General features: G+C 39.2%; 1 protein-coding gene across 8 annotated transcripts; it reads right to left on the bottom strand.

The window, feature by feature from the left end:
* Positions 1–5,902: 5,902 nt before the first annotated feature.
* Positions 5,903–22,401, bottom strand: MLF2 (myeloid leukemia factor 2). 8 transcript variants are annotated; one of them, XM_087957309.1, is made up of 9 exons: positions 22,041–22,401; positions 20,730–20,802; positions 20,163–20,289; positions 17,998–18,033; positions 9,506–9,559; positions 8,411–8,536; positions 7,963–8,122; positions 7,706–7,871; positions 5,903–6,465 (listed from the first exon to the last, which is right to left on the bottom strand). In XM_087957309.1, exons 2-9 carry the CDS (start codon positions 20,777–20,779, stop codon positions 6,459–6,461), a joined length of 726 nt encoding a protein of 241 aa, XP_087813435.1. In that variant the 5' UTR covers positions 20,780–20,802; positions 22,041–22,401; the 3' UTR covers positions 5,903–6,458. The 8 variants fall into 8 exon arrangements, with proteins under 8 accessions (XP_087813435.1, XP_026542038.2, XP_026542033.2 ...); XM_026686253.2 differs by having other exon boundaries at positions 5,903–6,469; XM_026686248.2 differs by having other exon boundaries at positions 5,903–6,469; positions 7,631–7,871.
* Positions 22,402–24,253: the final 1,852 nt, after the last annotated feature.

Consider the following 24,253-nt stretch of genomic DNA (forward strand, 5'->3'; position numbering starts at 1 on the left):
ACTTGTTTGCATTTCTATTTCCCGCTGTCTTCTAAGTAACCCACTGGCAGATTTTCAGGTACAGGGATGTCAGGCCGTGAAGTGTACGCGGAGGGGGAAGTTGGAAGAGGGAAAGAAGAGGGGTGGATAAGAAACAAGTCATTCCCAGTCCCACGGAGGGAGGGAGGAAAGAAATGGGGGCGGAGGTTTGAATGAATCATTTTTATAGATAGAACCAATTAATAAATCAAAAAGATTACTGGGTGACATATGGAGAAAAGGGTCACAAAGTTAGTTGCCTTTTCCTGAACTACTGAAAATTATAAAACACAAAAGCAAGAAGGGTACTTTTGCCCATTAGGAATTGATTTGGGAAACAATCCAGGCCAGGCAATACTAAGGATTTGAACAAGATGGGTGCCTCTACAGGAGTCCAGTCAACCCTTTCCACATTAAACACAGCAGGGTTCATTTAACAGCAAGTATTGAACATTTTTGACACACACTCCAAGTCTCTAAGGAAAAACAATAGTTTAGCCTTTTAAAAAGGGGGGTTATCCTGGAATATGGGGTGAAGAGGTTGCATTCAAACAAATGGGTGATTTCCTATAGCTGTGTCCAGAACTTTTCTTCCATGTCAAAGCTTCATTTCAGAATGTGTGACTTAAAAGGAGTTGCCTCGACATATATGAACTTTTGTTCCCTCCCAAACAAGCAGCTACAGCTCTCCTCCTCCGACTTCTGGGCCACAGCTATTTTAGACCGGTTGCACAACACACACACACACACTAGCTAAAATGTCAGATCGGTTGGTAGAAGAAGGGCTAAGAACAGTTTTAGTCCTGAAATTAAATTCCCAGCCTGAGCAGGTGCCTATACTCCTTATCCCTTATCTCTTGGGTCATCCTTTTGTATCCAGACATGATCCTCATTAAAGGAAGATTAAGTATGCTAATTTTGGACATGCAGCTCTATATTCAGATACTGCTATCAGTCATATTCTAATTAATTATTTCATCAAATGCTATAGAAAGCAGAATCCCAGGCTCCATTTCCACAGTTGTTATTGCTTTTTTTTGGTTTCTTTAAAATCCTACAAAGCTGTCGTGCCGACAATATATAATATTCATAGCCCAGCAGTCAAAACTGTTCTTGCAGCTTGGCATTGTATGTATCAGATAGGAAGGGAAAAGCAAGCATTCTCTTGAAGATTAATTATTTTCACCATTTGTATGTTATTTTACAATACATATTCCAAGAACATTGTGATGAGCAATCATATAAAATTATAATGTGTGATCCTAGATATTTCCATCAGATAGAAAGACAAATCCTTTTTTTAAATGCAAAGAGGAATCATTCCCAGGCTTTGCTTTCTTTCTAGAGGCAAATATACAAATCACTGATTAAATTAAACCAGGATTTATCAGAGAAAGAAAGGTAGTCTCTCTTAAGAAAAAAACTTTTGTTTTCTGGCCTTCAGATGTATGGATAGCATAGCTCCAACTAAATTTCCAGTCAATGTGCTATTGGTTAAGAATTCCAGGAGTTGTAGTCCCATCACTATTAAGGACACAAGGCTGAGGAAATCTATTTTAAGACCTACAGATCTCAGGTTTCATAAGAGCCAAATATTATTTGAGCAAAGGTAAGTATCAGTAGCTATTGAAACTGATGGTAAAAAAAAGCTGCCTTTACACGTTTCTAATTTATATGAGCTGCCATTGATAAAGATTCATAAACTGGATACTTTATCCTGCAGCCCAGATATCTTCAGGCGCAGCTTTTATAAAGCACTTTAAAACAGGCACACCTACAAATTGCAAAATCTTGCCCAAAATACTAATTGCAGTCCTGGGCTGCATTAAGAGAGAAATAACATCAAGATTACAAGAAATATACCGCTTGTGAAACTATGCTTGAAATACAATTCTGGTCACCACAATATACAAAATAGTTTGGACAACCATTTGACTAGAATGGTAAGGTCTCCTTCCTTAAGCAGTGGGTTGAATTAGAAGATTTCAGAAGTTCCAACCCTATGATTCTACGTTCTGTGTTTTTGAGATGGTTATATAGTCTAAACCAATGTAATTGAGAGAGCACATTCCACAGGATTATCGGAAAAGATTACTGGAATAAGGTAGAGACCAATATGAAACTGGACTGCAAGAATATGTAATTGCTCCTATAAACCAAGTCTTTCCATCTTCACCGTTGACTGATTTGAAAGTATTTCATCCCAAACAACAGCATCAATTCAACTGCATTAGTGATCATACATTTCTCTCCAGAAAACTATCTGGAATATCTAACGATGACTTTGGCAAAATCATAAAAATAGAAGAGGGAAAGAGGAGAGACCTAGTTAGCAGGGCTTTTTACACAGGAGATAATGGGCTCTACAGTGAACTCCCAATCAAAAGAGGCAATTTTCCCTTTATACTTTAGCTTAGAGTGGGAGTATTTCACAATTTTATTCCAAGAGCTTTTTTTAGTCTTTTTTTTTTCGTACATAAAAAGCAGCAACAGCTCTTGTTGGTCCATAAAATGATGACATTACCTAAATAGTTAAATAGATCCAACATGGCTCAAAAGATATCAATTTCAACTTGAAATGCTTAAATTTCTGCACAGAGTCCACAACCTTCATTTTGAGACTGATGTTAAATTCTTTTTCCTTAAATCCTGGTTTTTGTAACATCTGGCCTGATGAACAAGTCTTCGGAGACTGAAAGCTTGCACCCTTCTGTGCTATTTTGGATAATCCTAATAACATTACTACTATCATTGATAACATTCTTTTGAATCTCTTGCTTAATGCACAGCTTATCCTGCTGCTTTATACACATGCATTTTTGTGCATCTCCCACTAGCTGAAAAGTAGAAAACAGAAATAAAAAGACATTGCTGTCATTGCAGATAGTAACTGACTTCATTACAAATACAGGCATCAGAAGCAATCTTTCAAAATGGCTTAATGAGAAAGTCAGTGGGATGGTGTCCGGTTGCAAGATCTCAAACTTTTGAGACCTTTCTAGTCCCTCCAAAGTATTAGGCAGGTAAAATATTGGGAAGGCAGGTACTGTATATCATATATGTTTGTTATTTCATGCTCTTTTAATGAATTCTTGCATTCAAAATAGATTTCATGATCATGCTCCTGCAAAAGCCAAGAAAAGTATCCCCCCTTTCATAAATTACATACCAGAAGTGGTATTCAGCAGGTTCAGACCAGTTCTGGAGAACCGGGAGCAGAAATTTTGAGTAGTTCGGAGAACCGGCAAATACCGCCTCTGACTGGAGATTTTACAGTATCCTTCCCCTGCCAGGCCCACCAAGCCACGCAAACAGAACCAGTAGTAAAAACATTTGAATCCCATCACTGTTACACACACACTCACCATTCCTTCCTGATACTATTCATGGTTTTTTTTTTTTTTGGCAGTGCATCTAGCCGTTGATGATTGAGAGATGTTGAAGGTCCCTATCAGTGCGAGTGTAGAAAAGCTGAAGAAGCTATCAGCCCCAGAACAACAGGTGAATGCAAAAGTTCACAGGAAGAACGAATTACTCCTGTAGTCAAAATGTGTGATTTCTTTGATTCAGAGAGATTCTACTGCTCCCAATAGCATCACTGCAATATTTGAATTTCTCCCATAATTATCTAAGGAATCAAAAATCTAAATCATTCTTTAGAATAATGCATGTATTACTCTTGCCCCATAGAGCTAAAGGTTTAACTATTGGCTGACTACATTCCATGCTTTAAAAACGTAGTTAAATGAGCTTCAAATGAACCTCCTAATATTGCATCAGTTTCTGGTAATATTAAAACATTAGTGCCATAGTAAAAACAATGAATGCAGAGACTAACCCCCTCTAGAAAAAGCAGGACTATCATATTGTCTCCCAACATTGTCGTAATTGAATCGGAGGGGGGGGGGGGGCGAATTATTATTTCCATTGGCTGTACTTTATTCTCTTGCTTTTCACAATAAAAAGATATGTTAAATAAGAAATCATGAAGCAAAATATAGATTTGCATATATGCATTGTTGAAGAATTTACTTTAGACAGGTTCAATATTAAAATACTGTATGCATTTTCAACCCCTAATATTCACAAGAATTACCAGTCTGAAATTTGAAAGTGCTGCATAATTGGAATTAATCCTTCGCTGACTCACTTCTACAAGGGGTCCTGCCAAGAACAGGAAGGAATTCGATCAAGGTAAAGTAGTTTTGTACATATACTGATTTTGGAAGATCAACAGTTCGATATGAATCTTAAAGTGTAAAATCCCTTCCACTGGAGACCTTCTACTATTAGCGAATAAAATACTTTGCAGAGCTGTTCTGTCTTTTCTTCCTTAATGGACTTTTGCATTGAAAGTTGGAAACTGTGGAAAGTTTGGGCTATTGAAGATCCTGATCTAAGGAAATCTGGAAATTAAGATAGTATGGTTGCACAATAAAATCTTTGTAAGCATTTTCCAAGTAGATATCCAAATATTTTTTAAAGAAAAAAATTAAATAGCATACTAGAGCATTGTCAAATTTAGAGAAAACAAATTCTGGAAATGGCTGAATGGCAACCGCCGCAGCTCCAGAAAGTAACAGCTATTTTCCCTGTATCCTTCCTCTTGTGGCACAAAGCCAAAGTAGCCCATAGAAAACACGCTACGTGCTAGCATTCGGAACATTGCTTATTTACTGCATCAAAAAAAGCTGTCATGTCTGACCTTGCTGGCTCCTACAGGTGCTGTTGTGAACACCTCCCCGAGACAGCTAAGGTTTTGCTGCTGGTTACTTCCACTGCACCGATATTGTTAGGATCTTCCTAAACTCAACTGGCTCCTTTCTGAGACAGGACTACAATCTGTTGCTTCAGATTCTGCAACACTTAAAAACAGATTGCACAATCCACACTCCACTACAGCTCTTTCCAATGGTGGTGCCCTGTGAAAACCAAATTCATTTCTCTTACCTGTCTTTCATTCCGAGTGCTTCTCCTTGTGCCTGCAGGGCTTCTTTCCTTTCCAGATTCACGTATTTTCATCGATGAATCCTGATCACATTCTCCTTCAGCTTATTGGTATTATCCAGGATACCTATGTGTTAGTATGTCCTTACCTACCTGCATACGGAGGTCATAGTAAAAGACATTCTGAAATTAAGAAAGAGCCTTGACTTCACTCTGGAGATCCAAGCAAGACAGAACCAACAGACAACCAAATGGTTCTTAAGTATTCACCTATGTCTTAGAAGGTGCTTTGAAACTTGAGCCAATTAGCTGCAACAATTTAAAGCACATTGTATGAACAGCAAGTAGCCCCAATTTTTCTGTATAGAGAAGTGTAACAGTCCAATAAACTGCCCACTGGGGGAAAAAATCTGGTCCTCACTTGGAAAGAGCCTTTGATTAATTGCTTACTTAATATTGTCCCATCAATAAATGGTATTAATATTCACTATATATTTAATAGCCAAAACTATTTCCCCATTTTATAAACATGCTACGAGTGCATGTAATATTTGTATTCAGTATTTTGAGTAATATCTTTAAAAAACTTTAGCCCACCGTCCAGCAATGTCTATGCAAAAACAATATAGCTAAACTTCAAAGCTTTTATCCTGAGAGAATGGAAAAAAGCCCATGTTCATCCTAATCAAAGTTGGAATAGTACGTCCACAGGGTTTAATGCTTATCTTTGCTCCATTAAGAATTCTCTAACTCTTTCACATACAATATGGGCCTTTTTAAAAATCAATCAATCAATCACTTCAGCTGATATGCTGATTCAGCAAAGTAGGATACAAACTATGAAGTCAAAAGTTCCACAGTGTCATATACATCCAATAAGTCTTCCTCTGTCTTTTGAGAACATAAGACACAATCATTGAAATAGAGACGATTTCACTTACTTTACAGGTTCCATTTCTTTATTCAACTCAATAAACATTTAGTTACAAGTTTCACAAAATCAAATTTTATAAGATTGGGAGCTGACAACCGGAGAATAGAGGCTGGAGCTGCTTGGTTTATCCACACTTTACTTGATCTCTTGCACTTCATACATACCCCAAGTTCCAGGGAAGGCAGGCCGATCAAGAGCAGAGGCAACTAAAGGTTGTTTTCCAACTACTTGACACTAATCAATCGTTATGTGGCTGCTGTTTGAGATGGGTAAGTAGAAATGAGGTATGGGGATGAACAAAAACTCCCGAAACTCCCCAAAGCATCCAAATAGAAAATTGGGGCGCTTGTGTAGGAGACAGAAAGGAGTTAGAGGAAAACAGTAATTTATATGTTACTCATTTATAGATAAAAGTCCCTCACATTCTCCTTGGCCAACTGTTCTATGCAAGAAATGTAACTATGCAATTAGTCAATTTAATTCTTAGGAGGGCAGGAAACTAGAATTCATCTTGCAGAAGATCCAAGTGTTGTTTTGTGGGGGCTTCACCATCAGAGTTTCACTGTCTACCTAAGTAAAAGGATGGGAAGAAATAAAAGAAACAACCGAAGTTAGAAAGGACACAGAAGGCACAGTCAGTGAGCAACAAGAAACACACATGTCCTGGTTGGAATTCAGATACTGGATTTTATAATAGAAATAAATGTATTGCACTTAGAAAACTGAGGTGAAGTTTTCTGTATACAGGAAGAAAACTAATAATTTACTTCTTCCCACTGATTTTCTTTGTGAATAGGTTTTTTTTTCTTTTTAAAAATGGAACAGGTAATATTTCAGACACAGCCTGAAGTACAATTCACAGACTTACCACCTTAATGAGAAATAGATGTTATTCTTTATTGAACATAGTTTTGAGTAATAGTTATAATTTTCTGCCACCAAAAAGAAATAACTATTTGTTTTTATCCAATTCAATCTGAGTAAAAAATATTTGCACCGGAGATATCTAGCTCCTATTTAGAATATAAATTATTCTGATAATAATTTGCAACTTTTTTATACTCTATTATAAGAATCAAAATCATGGTACTTTAAGTACAGAATCTGTTCACAGAAAAGCCTCAGCAGTTAATCAAAATTAAAATTATAAGGCTATTTAAGAGGAAGAAGCCATTCACTTCAAGGCAGCATTTCTTAAAAGTGTGATCTGAGAAGCCCTGGGGATCCCCAAAACCTTGTCAAGGACCTGAAAATCAAAATTATTTGCTAAACATTGAAGCTATTTACAAACTTTTAAAGCAACTCTTCTCAGTATTTTTATTTGTTAAAAATAATTTTATTAATATCTGGGTTTAATACTATTTTTACATAATTCAGTAACTATTCCTCAAATACATCCATTTTAGTTTTTAATACGGTAAATATCAATAAATATAAGCTCATTCATGCTTTTTTGGAAGTCTACCAGATCTTAATATTTCCTCCTGCTCTGCAAGCAGCAACTTTGTCTTCCAGTTTACCAAAACGTGCAATGTTGCTGTACCAGTTTACCATTTTATTTGTGTGCCAGAAAGATTAAAAAGAAAGCAAACTCTGCTGGGCTGTAAAATAAACCACTGACTCAACTCATGTTGAAAAAGGTGGTTTGGCTCACAAGGTCCCATAACTCTCTTATCTCAGAAGCTTGAAGGCACGCACAGTGCAAGCGAGGAAACAACAATTAAGACTTACAAGAGCATGAATGTAGTTTTGGGGGTGACTGCACTGCACCCCCCCTTAAATCTGCTGTGGATTCACCAGTCGTACCGACGCGACTGTCTGCTTGGAGAATCCTCAGGTCCTTGAATAGCAAGACGACCCCCCTCAATTCTTCGGCCAGTATTTCCATCATGACGTCGATAATCCAGCCCCCTCTGTGTCCGGAAGCGGGAAGTCTCTCGCCTCCATTCATCATCAAATGCAGCCGCATCACCTGAAAATCAAAACAGGACAGGCAGCAACTGAGTGTGGTCATGCTGTGCAGTCTGCTGCAGGAAAAGAGAGCGATGGCAAGGAACACTCACTCTCATCCAGATTGATGTAGTCTTGCCTCTCCTCCTGGTCACCTGTGCGATGGTTGCGTGAGCGCTGCATAATGTGTGCACGCTCTCTGATGTGGTGCCCAATTGACATCTGCTCCAGTCCACTGTTGGAATCTCGCACCGTCCGCCGCGTCTCCCTGATCTGAGGGTAGCAAAACAAATCATAATTAGAATAATATAATATTGCTGCTTCTTGTACCCTTGAAATTCTTCAATTTGGCCTCAGCAGGCACCAACTTGTTTCAAATGATAAAATAGGGTATCCTTGGTTGTCACTGTTGTCACACAAAAGGGTTCGTCCCATACCTGAAAACAAGCCTTACCTCTTGTTCTCTCTTAAGTTCGTACTCATGCAAAGGAATACCCAGTGAATTAACCAATCTTGGTGCTTCTTTAAACATTTTGTCAAAGGAAACAGCCAATTTCTTACCCCACCAGGTGCAGAGCGTGTCTCTGAGGTCTCCTGATAGACTTTAGGGCCCTCACCCAGATTTGAGTAGGATATGACGGTGGAAGAAGTAAATGTCTGGCAATTGGGACCACTTGTCATGTGCTCCTGAAGTACAATAAAGAAAAATTGTACTGAGTCTTTCCATTGTATAAAATATGAATTAACCTTCTGAAGAGGAGCAGCATTAGGTCTCAATAGCTCTCCTGAAGCACACTTCAAAAATTGTCAGACCAAACCTAATTTGGATGAAAGCTATTCAGTTCATATGATTTCATGTTAATTCATAATTTTCTTCTTCTGAAATACTACAAAGTACAATTTCGTAGCAGTTTTGGGAAAGGCTCTTATGCAGTTCTGATTCTGTACCAAAAATCTAATGCCTGCAAGCTTAGTTGTTCAGTTCCCTTCCTGATGATTTCTTGATAATTCTCAAGCAAGATTTGATTTTCCTCTCTGCCTCTGAAGTCTGGCTTTTTCAAGAAAGAATGGGGAAAATAATCAAATATGGAGATGGGGGGAAAATATTGTTTCTGCCCACATGAAGAGTACATAAATTAGAAAGGCTGTACACCGCCTGCACTAGAAGTGGTGAAAAGTTTCATTAATTTTAAATCTTCTATAAGTTCATTCAAATTATGTACTAAGAAAACTCCCTCATTTTAGCTGAGGTGTGCAGCTATTTTACAAATCTTATTTTGAAATATTTATAGTATTGGATAATTTGACTAGGTTTCTTTCTTTGAACTCAGGTGAAATTTGCTTCATTTACTGGAAGTTTGCCTCTCCATAATGGGAATAGTTTGAAAAGAAGCTCAAATTCTCTATTCTCTAAGAAGGAGAGACTCGTGGGACTCTGGAATGCTTCTAATTAAAACAAACAATAATTGAAGCTTGGTTGATCAAAAACTTTTGATTTTGCAATGTTATCATAATGTTGATAACACAATCATGTTATAATATATCCATGAAGCCAGAGTTTTTCCAGTTTCTCTGTCCATTTAAAGGGGTTTTTACACTGCGTATAATATCAACTAGAACGATACTGGAAAAGAAATGCAGACAAAATGAGCTCACCATGTTCCCAATCATGTCATTCATCATTCCAAACATGTCCATAAAGCCACCTGCCTGAAAAGAGAGAAAAAGAGCTTTGTGGAGAGTGACCAGACAGGGAAGTCACACAGTGAAATTAGGAGCTGTTGCAATTTCTAGCAATTGTTCATGAGTACATTCTATACCCTTAATGATATGAATGCTCCAAACTCAAGGGCAGATTCTGAAAACACTTCCTACCTTACTAAACATATCTGTAGCAATATTTTTTTTTAATAATTCAAGGAGTCCACTATGCCAGGGGTCCCCAACCACGGTCCGTGGACCGGTTCCGGTCCGCAGAACAGTTCCCTACCGGGCGCGGCTTGCTGGCGCCGCCATCTTTTTCATGAAAAGTGCTTCCGGTGAGCTTTTCCGGTAGAAAGCTCACCGGAAGCACTTTTCATCAAAAAGATGGTGGCGCAGCGCTTCCGGTGAGCTTTTCCGGCAGAAAGCCATTTTACCTGGAAAAGCTCACGAAGCGCGACGCCGCCTTATCTTTTGATGAAACGCGTGCCGTGAGGTCACCGGAAGCACTTTTCATCAAAAGATGGCGGCGCCCAGCTGATGCCGGTACGGGGCGGCGCCCAGCTGATGCCGGTACCGGGTCGCGGCCAAAAGGTTGGGGATCACTGCACTATGCCATGCATTGTTATGGCCACTATCATGTGATACTTAGCAGATTACAGATAGGGAGGAAAAGATAATTCAGAGTTCTAGAGAAATTTAGACACATATTCACCAGAAAGTTATCTGATTATGATAAACGCCCTCCATTTTCAAATCACATATAATCTACTCCAAGTTAAAAAACACACAGATTTAAGGAGTTGCCTCTATGAATATCTGTAGAATTTTTTTTTTTAAATCAAGGAGACCACTATGCCATGCATTGTTGTGGTCACTATAGCCAAACCACCAAGAAGATCAATGAGCTTAGAAAAAGATGGACCATGAAAGAAGTGGAGCAGAATGGCAGCAGCAGAGAAGAGAGTGTAATTGGAAAGGGCAACAGGATTAGAGAGAGACTACTGAAATTGATGGGAGTTCTACAAAAGCGGTTGTTGGGAATGCCGCCATTCAAGAGGTGTTATGGGTCAAGGTGGTGCCTGCAACACACAAACCTTGCAAGTGAGGACAGGAATGTAGCCTTACCATTTGATCTTCTGAATTTCAGGCAAAAGTCATAATAACCAGCTCTAGAAGGGATCATGGCAACTATTTTTCAAGAGACCATGGCACCGATCATATATGCTACTCCATAGGTTACCAGATATGAATGCCCTTTAAGTGAAGCTGGGCCAGAAAGTAATGTTTAGGTTGATGTTATGATTATCCTGTTTCCAACAGTAAGCTTGTACATCTTTCTAGAGGTCTGGCTTGTGCTGGAGTGTCTTGGACTTTAGTGCTAGGGAAATTTAATATCCAAGGTCTGGATGAGGGTCAGGATATACTTAGGTGATTTTAGGTCTGATGCATAGGGGCAACACCTTAGATCTGTTTATTTACTTGGAGTAGACTATATGTGATTTGAAAATGGAGAACACTGTAAATGGTTTTTATCATAATCAGTTAACTTTTTGGTGAATATGTATCTAAATTTCTCTAGAACTCTGAATTATCATATTTTTCGGTGTATAAGATGCACTCCACCCCCCCCCCAAAAAAAACCCTGGGTGGAAATGTCTGTGGGTCTTATACAGTGGATGTTGCTGGAGCCCTGCCCACCCACCAGCTCACATCCTTCAGCCTCTGCCTCCCAGCAATTTGCCTCCTTGCAGTAGCCAACAGCCTGGTCAGCTTCAGCACAGCCTGATTTAGCACAAGCAGCTGACTGGCAGTTGGACCTGCCTCCTGGAATACCACCGATCAGCTGTTCCAGTCTTCAGGGATTGCCACGCCTATCGCCGCCTCTGTGCACCCTATTTTCAGCCTCCGCGCAGTGATGGGGGTGGCGATCCCTGAAGACTGGAACAGCTGGTCCTCGGTATTCCAAGCGGCCGATCCAATTGCCAATCAGCTACCCATGCAAAATCAGGCTGTGCTGATGCTGACCAGGCTGGTTGGCTGTTTGCTGCAAGGAGGCAAATTGCTGGGAGGCAGAGACAGAGGCAGATTTTTTTCTTCTTGTTTTCCTCCAAAAAAAACTAGGTGCATTTTATAGACTGAAAAATACGGCATCTTTTCCTCCCTATCTGCAATCTGCAAAGTACTACATGATAACACTTAGAATAAATATGCATTTAAGAAAATATACATTACAATGTGGTTTTAGGACATACTAGACAACTTGTTGTGTCATCACTTCAGAGACATTTCCTTACCTAAACAGAAAAACAGAATAAGCAAGAGTGGGCGAAAAGCAGAGGAAGGAGAAGTGAATTCCCGCCGGCTTTCCCATTGAATCTCCTTGTGGGAATCTGGCAGGGAACATAGGAAATATCCCTTTCCCTTCCTTCCCTTCTCAGCAGGCAGGTAAGTGGCTGCTATTGGATGTGCGAGTGAGGTAATAACAAGGTTGGCTGAGAAACTCACTGAATGTTGAAAACGAAGACCATGTGGCTGCAGCAGCACAGCAGCCGCCAGCGACCTGAAGCAACCCCCACTTCCCCAAATTTCATTCCATTGGGATTTATGAGTCCCAAATTTGGACACATTCTTGTAGGTTAGCCCATCTGAGTTACCTTGGTTCAAAAATGGTTGCCCTATGATGCACCGTTTTGCCTAGTTAAAGGTACTGACAAGTTTTAGTAGTATTTTTATTTATTTATCGGATTTACAATCTACCAAACTCTATCCTAATATCCTATCATAAAAGGTAATTGAGAAAAGCTTAATTCAAATTCAGTAAATTTATTGATAATTTTACTAGAAATTCCTATTATCTCTTTTAATTGTTTTGAAGACTTCCTCTTCTAGTCAGAAAGCACAGCTTAGCATTTTGCATTTGGTGGAAGGAATACCCACCATAACTTCAGCTGAGAAAATGATTTAGAAACAAAGCATGTTTTCAGTGTGGTAAACAAGGAAAACAAACCAGTCATGTAAAAGCCAAATATAAAGAACCAATTTCATAAATTCCTCCCAATTACCTCTACAGATCCTTACATTTGGGTAGGATTGTTGGTCCATCTGTATGGTATGGTATTACGATATGTATATACCACAATAAAGTGTGACAAGTCAAAATGCAAATTCTCAGTCCCCAAAGATGGAGATAACCAGAAAACATATACTTGTAGCAGCGTGCCAGGTTGATCAGTATGAGTTAAAGGATTGTCTGCAGTACAGAGTATCAGGATGCTGCCTCTTCCAAGTCAAATGTGTCTGCCTTGGAATGCTTTACTGAAGCTAGTTGCATTTGCCCAAGTTCTTACCCTGTAGAGGTCTGTTAGCAGAATCCTCACTTCTAGATCTCCCGAGGCTGATTAAATAGGCTGTGATGTCAGTCAGGATTTGCTTGACTAGGTCAGAATAATACAGTCACTGATCCATCTGTATCATTTCATCTCTCAAAGAAGAGGAATAAGCTGTCAGCCTTCTGCTCCCTAGAATGGACTGAAGGCAAATTCTTAAGGTTCTGTATATGTCTAATATTTTACTCCGTTTTGGGATGAAATCTGGCAGCAGTATCTCCTATCCCCTGAGAAAGTTAGAATTTAATCTTTGGGATAAAATCCTGAATGAAATCTCAAAACTACCCTGGGTTGGTGAAGCGCATACGAGTCTCCTTTGAGAGACTGTCTATTCTCTCAGATCTCACAGGCGAAGATGATTTCCATTAGAAAAGTTTATTTCTGTGCAAGAATGCTCATGGGGTTCACTCTAACGTGTTAAAGGGGACAGGGATAATTAGTCCCAGAACTAATATCAGTTCCCATAAAGGAAAATGGTGCCTAACTGGGGGAAATAGCAGACTAGTAGTCCCCCTGTGAACATACTGAACTTGGGGATGTTGCAAAATGAAATTTTTATCTGTCCTATAATTTGAACCCCAGATGAGTGACCTGATTTTGAAAGGTACTGTTTTCAAGGGTATTATCCAGACCTATCTCTAGAAACCTATTACTCTTCATCTCTATCTTCTGCACCAGTGTTCAAAGGCATGGCAAGTTTCTGATGGTATTTAGATAACCTGGATGCCAAGATGGTGTCACTGCAGAAGTCTGGCAAGCTGACACTCAGAAGATGTCCCTTTCAAGTTTCAGGCAGAGAAATGAAGTCATTCCAAGATCTAGGCTCAGTATGTCTGGCTGTACTGACAGATATCTGGGAAGCTTCCTACTTATCTCCATACTGTTCAGCATCGAGCTCTGCAGGGCAAGAAGGAGGAATTAATATTATACATGCCCCGAATATCCTCATTTTGTGTATCAGCTTAGACAGGAGTGTTTAAATATTAGTCTCTTTGGCCATAGAGGCAGGAGGGCATCAGTTCCTTTTGCCCTGTAATTTGAAATCAGATGAATTTTCTTGCTTTCCTGGGGTCCACTGTTGCAAGGATCCATTTACCCATCCAAGACAGGCTCTTGGTTCCCCTGACCCACAATTGTACTCTATGCATCTTTTACATGCTCTATTGACAGGAGGCCAGAGATGTTTTCACCCAATTATGTGACGCTTCCACCTATAATCTCATTTCACTCTTGTTGATGTACAGATAGACCTTGCCTTACGACCGTTCATTTACCAATTGTTTGAAGTAATGATGGCACTAAAAAAATGACTTAAGAGTCCTTGCACTTCCGATTGTCGCATCCCTGGGGTCATGTGATTGTGATCAAGGCACTCTGCAACCAATTCCAGCTGCAGTGTGTTGCAGTCATGTGATCACTACTTGTGATTTCCCCAATCTGCTTCCAACAAGCAAAGTCAATGGGAAAGGCTGACAGAAGGTTGCAAGTTGTGATCATGTGATACCTCATTTAATGACTGCGTCGTTTCATGATGAATTTTCCTGTGCTTATAAGAGGTCTTATAGTTTTGTCATAACATTTACTGGATGGGTCAATGCTTTTAACACCAAACAAAACGCTCTCAAGACTGGCTGCGAACCCTGTTCTTTTTTTGGCTCTGTCATGGAATGGAAAATACAGGAGGATCTTTTTACCCAAGGACTCAATCTATTGCCTCAATGTCCAGAAATTAGCCTATGACTTTAATAGCCTGTGATGTTCTCTAAATTTTTGGAGATTTGTGACAGTCCTCAATTACAAAGGGACTGGAATTTTCATTGCTAAGTGACTCAGTCGTAAAGCCCAGCAGTCCTGGTTGCCACTGCTAATCAAATCCTAGTCATTTGTTGAGACAACTTGATGCCAGTTTCCCACAACCAAAGTCAGTAGGGAAGTTGGTTAGAAGTTGTTCAGTCCCAGCCTGGCAGGCAGGCAAGTGGCTACTGCTGGATGGGGGAATGTACACAGGGATGCATGAGTGGCTGCCAGAGAGAGGCTGGAGGAGAGTGCACCGGTGCGGGAGACTTACCCTAGGGACTTGCACCTTCCCTGCTACTTTTCTGGGGAAGCCGGCAAGGAAGGCTGCACATGGCAATCACATGATCACAGGATGCTACAACCAATCGTGTGAACTGGTTGCCTAGAGGTCTGATTATGATCATGTAACCGCGGGGAAACTGGGATGGCAGGAATTTCGAGGACCAACCATAATCACTGTTCATTCAGTGCCATCGTAACTTCAGTCACTGAATGAAAAGTCATAAATCAAAGATTACCTATCCCTTTTAAATTTTCTTATACCAAATTTGTCTCTGTAAGCCTGCTCCCAATATGCCAAAATCTTGGCAGCAAACCATTCACTAAGGACGTGGTACTATTAATTTCAGACTCATTTTTTCTGGGATTTTCCTTCTAAACCCCATCTCTTGCTATGATATTTCTCTTGATATCTCCAATGCGCATTTCCTAAATTAAAGCATCGCTTGTAGAGTATTTTATATTTCCCGACTTTGCATCAAGGATAGAATTTTTTTTTCCCCTCCATCAACCGATGGGTCAATAGGTTCTCCCAAAAACTTTTTTTACAAAAAAGTTTTGGCTGCAAGGTTGATTCTTGACTGGTGGTCTACTGTCCAATATGCAGGTCACAGGCTCCAATATGCTAGTATTTCAGGAGAATTGGCTGCAAACTCTAATCCACCCAAGATTGTATCTGCAATCAGTTTGAATGCTTTTGCAAACTTGCTGATTGCTTCCCTGAAATTTTTGAATTATGTCCTTGAACAATTCTTACTAGCACCGTAAATTATCATTCCTCTGGTGGGTATAGAAGACGTAGCCTGTCACCAAAATGCCCAATGCTTTATTTATGCTTTAGCATTCCATCACCTCTACATTTTATAGATCCATGAGCATTTCATCTCTTTCTTTGTACAGTATTGAAGACAAGACAGCTGTTTGTCAATCAAGGGCAATGCCTTGTCATTTCATGGCCTCCTGCAGAAGACAAATTCTTCTATGGAGTCTATGTGTGCTTAGCTTTGCCCATTCCCTTTTTTTATAAGCTCTGTGAAAAGAACTGGAAGCAGGGCTTTTAAGTCTGAACTTCAGGAAGATGAGAACCCTTGGCCACATGTTGTGTTCCTATAGCTTTATAGTTTGTGCTGGTGCTAATAACTACGACTTTCAATTACTTTTGCTTAGTTCCTCATCAGTATTGAAAACAGATCGGCATAAAATATTTTTTGGAAGCCATTCTTAACCTCCTTAAACTTCTCATTATGAAATCTGACTGCTTAACAAAGCCTCCCCTCTATTTTATGGTTTTGAATGTGAATTCATCGTCTCCCCCCCCCCCACTTAATGCAATGAAAACCAAGAATGTAGGTGGCAGAATATTCTCTCCTAACCCTCTCTCACATTCTGAATAAGTATCTTCATTTGACGCCTGCTAAGCCAGGGATCCCCAACCTTTTCGGACGCCGCTGCCCGGTTCCGGCATCAGCTGGGCGCCGCGTGCCCGGTCGGCGTCAGCTGGTCTGCGCCGCCATGATTTGTGCAAAAAGTGCCTCGGTGACATCACCGAAGCACTTTTCGTCAAAAGATGGCAAAGCGCCATGACGCCGTGAGCTTTTGGGTAGAAATGCTTTCTACCCGAAAGCTCACCGAGAAGCGCCAGTGCCGGCCATCTTTTGATGAAAAGTGCTTCGGTGAGCTTCTACCCGGAAAAGCTCACCGGAAGCACTTTTTACCAAAAGATGGCGGCGCCCAGCAACCAGCGCCCGGTAAGGCTTGTTCCTTACTGGGTCGGCACGAAGTCCGCTTGGACCGTAAGGTTGGGGACCCCTGTGCTAAGCTTCTTCTGAGTGATTGTGAATATGCTAAGAAGATGCAGCAGGACAGTAGTAGTAGAAACTCTAAGGCCTTTGCATCCTGAAGCCTTCAGTTCTGCCATGATCTGGCAAAATAAAACTCATCCCTTCCACTCCCAGAGGGGCATGTTCCAACAGTGCTATCCCCATCTGCTGGAGAGACCACTGAAGATCTGATTTCTCTAGATCCTGTGCTCCTTTACTAAGCCGATGGAAACTTTTCCTGACCTATTCAGGTTCATTCCCATTTCATCTGACAAAATGTCCATGTTATTGTTCCTCAAAGTTCAGAGGAATATTCTTTGGCTCCCTGGCACCTCTTTTCCTAAAGGTTGATGGCTTGTCCAGCTTCCTTTGATGGCAGGTGAAAAGAGGCTGCTGGAATGGTGCCCACCTTAACCTTCAGTGACTCCTTTATTGCACTAGTTGCTGATGAAGAAAAAATGGCTGGCCTCTTTGTTTGACTTGTGCTTCTTGGATGAATAATAGCAGAAGAGGTGGGAAAGAAAGAATTATGTTCCTTTCATGTGATGTCAGCCTAGATCATGGCTAATGCTTCCCTAGGTGACCATGGAACCTGATTGCATCTAGACCACACAACCAAGGTCTTCCTGTGGGCCCTCTTTCAATGCCTGCCAGCTTCATCATCATCTTTTCAAGCAGTATCTGGACAGATAAGCAAGATTCCAAAAATACTGCATCATTCTCCCTCCCTCCCTTTCTTTCTTTCTTTGGATGCACTATTCATAGTAATAGTAATAATAATGATGATGGTGTATGTAATAATGTTACATAAGAACAGCGATTTGCAGCCTAAAATGGAGGCAAAAGGAAAAGTTGTTTTTTAGAAGGCAAAGCTCAGGCAGGCAGGGCAAGCTGTTCCACCTACTAGATGCAAAAGTGAAACCCCAGCTTTCTGTCTAGAAAGAGGTGAATTCAACTCTCAACTTTCCAGCCAGCATCATTTTTAATAACTGACAGCTATATATAAATTTATTTGAGAAATGTTGCTATCCTCATTATTTTCAGTAATATACAGTATTTAAACTATCACAAACTGAAGTAAACTGAAGTATTACGCAGAAAAGAAGATCACAAAAACCAGGCTAGAACAAGTAATTGTTGAAAGGAGAAAATTATGGCTTACCATTCCTAGCATCCCAAAGGGCGAAACAGTTCCAGGCTATAAAAACAAGAAAGGGACACGAAGTAATTAGACTTCACCTCTCTAGAGTAATCTTGTTTTATCTAGCATAGAGAAGGACCAAGGAACTCAGAACTTTAAATTTACACTCAATTTAAAGATTAAGGAAGTATATACTAGAACTTCATCTATTCTCAAATTGATTATTACCCAAATTTGTGTTAAAGAGCCAAAATCTATACAGTTTACTGCATGCTTGTCAGTGCTGATGAATTTATGTTGATATAGACAAAACTGAGAATACATAGAATATATTCTCAACTATAAAATATAAAATGCTGTCTTGGCCATGAAACTACAAGATAAGAAACATACCTAAATAACCCTTTATTTGATTTCTAGGAAAAATAAGATGGATGTTGATAAGTGTTATCTATTTTGAGGGAAATTTTAGCCAGAAGACTTTAAAATTCAACAAACACACAAATAGAAATTGCCAAGCAAATCAAACAGTCGATTATGAAACAAGAATTCCTTAAAATCTGAATCACTATTTGTAATATCACATTCCTTGCAGAAGCCTGGAGGTTATTTAAAATCATGTAAGAGAAATTAGAAAGGTCATAAATACATACAAAAAAGATGACAATACTTGACAAGAAAGACGACTTCATTTAACAACTGGAAATCTTGCCCAGATAAAGTTAAAATATACACACAAAACCTCCAATCTAGCAAAGTTGTGTTAACTTAAATACAATGAAAGTCATGGGATGAATAACTTGACAGATAAAGAGGCAAATAAAGTAAAATAATAGAAATCCAAGATTAAGATTATATTTATAGAAACATTAATAAATGAAATGTTATATTTTATCTGCAAAGACATTGGCTTTTTCTTATTCATTTTCCCCCTTTAAATGTTTTTTCTATTTCTATTTATTTTTATTGTTATCTTTTATTTGGTTTTGTTTTTATCCAAAACATTTATTCTATTATTTTGATTGTTAGTGTGACTGAATTTTAATCTGACTTTCAATGTTTTATTTTTTGCCTTCCATAAACTGATAAATTATCATCTGATTGTGGCAGGGTAGAAATTTGATTTAAAAAACTAAAATAAATAAGCCTTGTTTCAGCCCCTTGTTAAACTATATTGAGAATGTCTATAAACATAGGCATAATCATATAAACCACCTGCAATCACTGGGACTGGTGTAGTTTTAATAAATAACTGAGAAAAATCGTAAAATCCCTAGTTATAGATTCTCCAAAGAGTAATTGAATAAAAGACAGAAGCTCTTCTGCTTTGCACTTAGATAAAGAAACAGAAAGTATAGATCTAATGGGAGGGGGGAGAGAAAAGGTGAAAGGTTCCCACATTGTAAGCATTCTGTTCTGTGATTGATATTGTTTAATTTCTTCATCAGTTATCTTTGATAACATGAGTTTTAAATAAACCAATCCTGAGGATAATTTCATTCTATGAATTACTCAGATTGATCTTCCTAAATTAGAATGGGTAGGAGTAGCATATATAAGCAAGAGTACCATATATAACCAAACACAATGTATTACAAAATAGATCAAGTAGATAACAATGAACCTTCCATCTTTCATAGTGGGCAGCCAATGAAACAGCAACTCATTGGTTTTGCTCAAGGAAGAGGTAGCCATGTGTTTTGCTAAGGAATGGTTGGGCCTTTGCCCTCAAGTTAAAAAGTAGCAATTTGGGGGGAAACCTTGGTGAGTCACTGGTATTTTAATTAGTCATCTCCATGGGACTTCATATTTGCACAATCCTGTTCCCAGATACACTGAAATATTTACAAAATTACAGGCTCTAAATTAAAATTGTGTTACTGGAATTTAACTAGGGCTATTTTCAATTGTACCTTTTCTATTTTATTTTAGTGTAATTATGTGCTTATTTTAATCATGTATATGTCTGGAATCTCACCAAATGACAAAGTAGAATATAAATTAAAAAATAATTGCATCACCCTGTTTTGATGTTGGGAAGTGGGACATCCTTCTTTCTCTGGTTATAGGTATATAACCAAGACAGAATCCAGATTTTTCTCATCAAGCCAAAGCACTACGTTAAAAATTAAGTTTGATTAGAAACATAAACAGATTTAGCCACAACCCACTGACTTTTGAATTACCTGCATTCTTCGACTAACTTGGCGTGTTCCAGGTACTGTCCCATTGCCAATGCTGAGGAAAGGGCTATATCCAAATCCACCTGAAAGCACACGATTCACATGCTGCTGATGGATGGCAAGAGGATCCCTATGGGAAAGGAAGTTTCATAAGGGAGTTAAGCTGCTAAATCATCCATATCATTCCCCCAGTCCGGTTTCCTTCCCCTAGAGCAGTGGTTCACAGGCTTTTACTTCATATGTCATCAGGCAAAAGCTTCTGAAGAAAATCACCAATGACTTAAGAAATCATACAAATAAAAAGACCATTCTAGGTAGTGTCTGAAAAACCATAATTCTTAATTTTTTTAAATGAAAATAAAACACCTTTCAAGACTTTTGGAATCTCAAGATATTTCAGACAAAGTATCAAAATCTTGTGACATTAGACATTTCCTGAATTTTGGAACATTTTTAAAACTTGTTTTTGTGATTCTAACAGTGATATTTGCAAAATCCTTGTGGATAACCGTTAGGAAAATTATTCTAATCCTTTTCTCCTATATGGAAAGGCTAGGATGCTTGACTCACATCATAAACATTGGATCCTCTGGCTCTCCATCTCTCATGAACCGGAACATAATTCCCTCAAATGCAGGATGGGCTGTGCAAAAGGGAAACAGGAAACAAATATGAATTTTGTTAACTTCCCAAATCTCTCCTTTCAAGCAGTCTTACTCTACTTATTCTTATCCAGACTAAATCACATCTTTTACCTGCAATAGCAACACATTAGACAGTTATAAATACTAGTCCCTAAACAATATTAAACACTTCATAAATAAACTCCAATAACTACAACACCTGGAACCCAGCTGCTGATTGCTTTCCTTGTAGAGAAACAAACTAAAAAATAGACTTCAAAAACAGTTGAAACTGTTTTTGAGAACTACTCAAGTTGTGTCATCCAATACAAATTATCTTCATGCTAAACCATCCAGTCCTCTCTCCCACATTCATGCAAATGTTAAGGCCATCAAATGTGAAGGAGAAAATCCTTGCACCTTTAATAACTGTGACAATGATGTAGGTTCTTTTTCTCAATGCTGCACAACAAGCTATTTCCAAAAATCTCTTACTCAGCTGCTAAAAATGATAAAAGTTTTGTTCTCCTCTTAATCTGACTGCTTTAATATGGTGTTTACAGAAGTAATCATTCAATTTATGTAACAGAATCTTTTTAACCAAAGAGACAATAGCAATCTATCAGGAATTCTGCAGGATTTTATAATCAGAGTGACAACACACACATCAAGCAATGCATCAATCTACTCTCTTTTTCCAGGAACATTTTTGCCCAAAGGCGTCCTTCAATCCTAATCTCCCGCATGTATTCAAATCATCTGGCTCTTTTCTCAGTACAGAGGATGCTCAGCGTTCCTCAACATCCCTCTCCCCAAATTAGAAAGCTCCTCTCCATGCGTCCCATCACTCCTAAAGTTGACACTAGCTCACCTAACACCACATTTAGCAAATACGATTATTAAGACATGCCATTAATATTAGAGATTACTGGTGACAATAACAAGGGTTTTGTTTTTTAAAAACACACCGCTGGTAGAACACAATAATCTCAACAATCATTTATTGCAAAGTACCGCATCAAGAACACTGGCTTGCCCTACATCCTTTATAGGCCGGCCTGCGGCATCTTCCGACTTCCTTCTCTCTCCAAACCTTCCTTGCCAAATTCCGGTGTAAGCGCCCGCCTCCAGGAAGAATGACCCGGGAGCAGGGATGAGAAACCCGGGCCTTTGTGAGCGCATCCCCAGCTTCTCCTCGACTTAAGCCAACCTCCCCCTCTCCAAAACCCACACAACATTCTGAAGCGAAACCACTCACCTCTCCGGCCAAATCCCTTCTTACTGCCGTCTCCTGTCCCTTGTTCTCTCGGAATTTGTTCCAGCCACGAGCCCTAAAGGAGAAGATTAACGCTGCATCCCTTCCTGCCCCCTTCCCCACCCCACAGCGTGTTCTTTGTTGTAACTATGCTGCGTGCGGGAGGGTGGGGGTGGAGAAGAGAGGAGATGGTCCCTTGGCCAGGTCCAGGCTGCCACAACGCGGCAGCCTCTCACGGCAACAGGAAAAGCAGGCCGGGTTGTTCCACTGGGTCTCCCTTTCCTTGACAAAAATATAAATACTGTTGCAAATCCCGTTTGCAGTAAAAGGATATTTTTCGTTTTCAAAGAAACCCACAAGGCCTAAACAGGATGTGAGGTCAGAAACACCACCCTCCTTTATAAGCTCCGCCTTCCATAAATAGAGTTACTAGCCAAACTGCTTGTTGAAAAGCAACGCAGTAATAATTTTTACCATGTCGAGTGGTGACATCTCTCTCTCTCTCTCATATATATATATATAGAATGTATGTATATATTAAACTAAACTATGTGAGTCTGGAGGAGGCCAATATTCACCCCTGAATTTTTGCTTGATATGCCACTCTTGGAAAGCTACCTTACTACACCTGGGCTTGTAATTTTACCTTTTTCTACTCTTTTGCACTGAAAAATAGAGTCCTTACTGAGTGACTGCCTTGTTTAGTGGCCATTTTCAGTTAGAACAGTGATGAAAAACTTAAATGACCCTTGCATTTATAACCTTTGCAAACCTGTAAAGAAAAGGAAAGTTAAAATAACAAGCAACAAGAACTATCTGCATTAGAGGGAAGCACAGGCCCAAGATGGATTTCTTCAAGGTATACCTAGAAATTCTGTCTCCCTCGGGAAATGCCTGCCTGCTGTTTGCTGATGCTGTCTTACTGGCTCCAGAGCAGCTCATTCACTTCCAGGGGGAAAGGCAAAAGAGGAAGCATCCATAGGAAAAGGAGGATTCCACTGCTAGAAGCCTCAATTTATGTGGGTTAGGCAAACATTGAGTAGAGCCAGCCCTGTGTAGTAGTTATGGTCTTGGCTTAGATTGGATGCAGCTGTGGAAAGTTACTGAATGACTTTCAGCCAGGCACTCTCTTTCAGACCAACCTTCCTTGATTCATTTTTTAGGGAAAAATGGAAATGTAATCTGTTACCTTGAGCTCTTGTAGGAAAGGTTTGACAGATAGTTTATAAATGGGAAAAAAAAGGTAGTCTGTAAGTCAAAGGCTTCACATTCCAGCAATATGAGCAGTAGCAATAGAGTCGAGGTCATTTTGTTAAGACTAATATAACTCAGTCTTCAGCCACAATTGTTAACACAAAATTTTGCCAAGGAAATATGTGTATGTGTTAAAAGTGTTACAAATTCCTTGGATATAGTTTTAAATTTTACTGTAAAAATGTGTATGCTACTGTTCAATACCACAGGAATTAAACCCTACTTAAAAATATTAAGTCCTGACAATGCTGTTAACTATTTTGGGCTACACAATAGTAATTCTGCTAAAATGTCCAGATTGTGTGGGAAGCAATGGTTATTCTTGGAGGATAGGCCTGAAAACAGAAAAGAAAAAAAGGAGAAAGATTGATGTTCAAAATAAACTCAAAAGTCTATTCTCAAGAATAGTATATACCAATATACATACATATGTACATATATACATATGCATATGCATATACACACATGCACATATACATACATACATACAATATTGTAGGTCACTCCATACATTGCTATGGCTAGCAGTAGACCCAACATGTCAACAATCATTTAACTTCATTATTTAATTACCCTATACTACACAAAATGTAGTTCTCTCACAAAACGTCTAGACAACTTCTATCACTTTAGATTTAGAACATAAAACACAACATTGGCAATGTTGTGTTTTATGTTCAAACACAATGATAGAAATTGTGTGATACATAATTCCCTTCCATTTGAAAGCTGAAAATTGGGACTAGCCTAATAGATATCCCGAGACAGCAGACTGGGGGTTTCCACCCCTTTAGGCTGACCATATTGCAAGACAGAATAAAAGAACATAAGATTTGTTCCAAGGAAATGGTTGCCAGCAGTCCAGCTTCACCTTCATTCTCACAAATGGGCAGAGAATGCCCTGTTCCTGATTATGGTAGGAGAGTTGCCAGTACTCACTGAAGCTGCAAAACACCTATATG

The sequence above is a fragment of the Notechis scutatus genome, chromosome 2, assembly GCF_049901735.1.
Source record: "Notechis scutatus isolate UNSWTSFEM ecotype Mainland chromosome 2, rNotScu1.2, whole genome shotgun sequence".
NCBI classification, from domain to species: Eukaryota; Metazoa; Chordata; class Lepidosauria; order Squamata; family Elapidae; genus Notechis; species Notechis scutatus.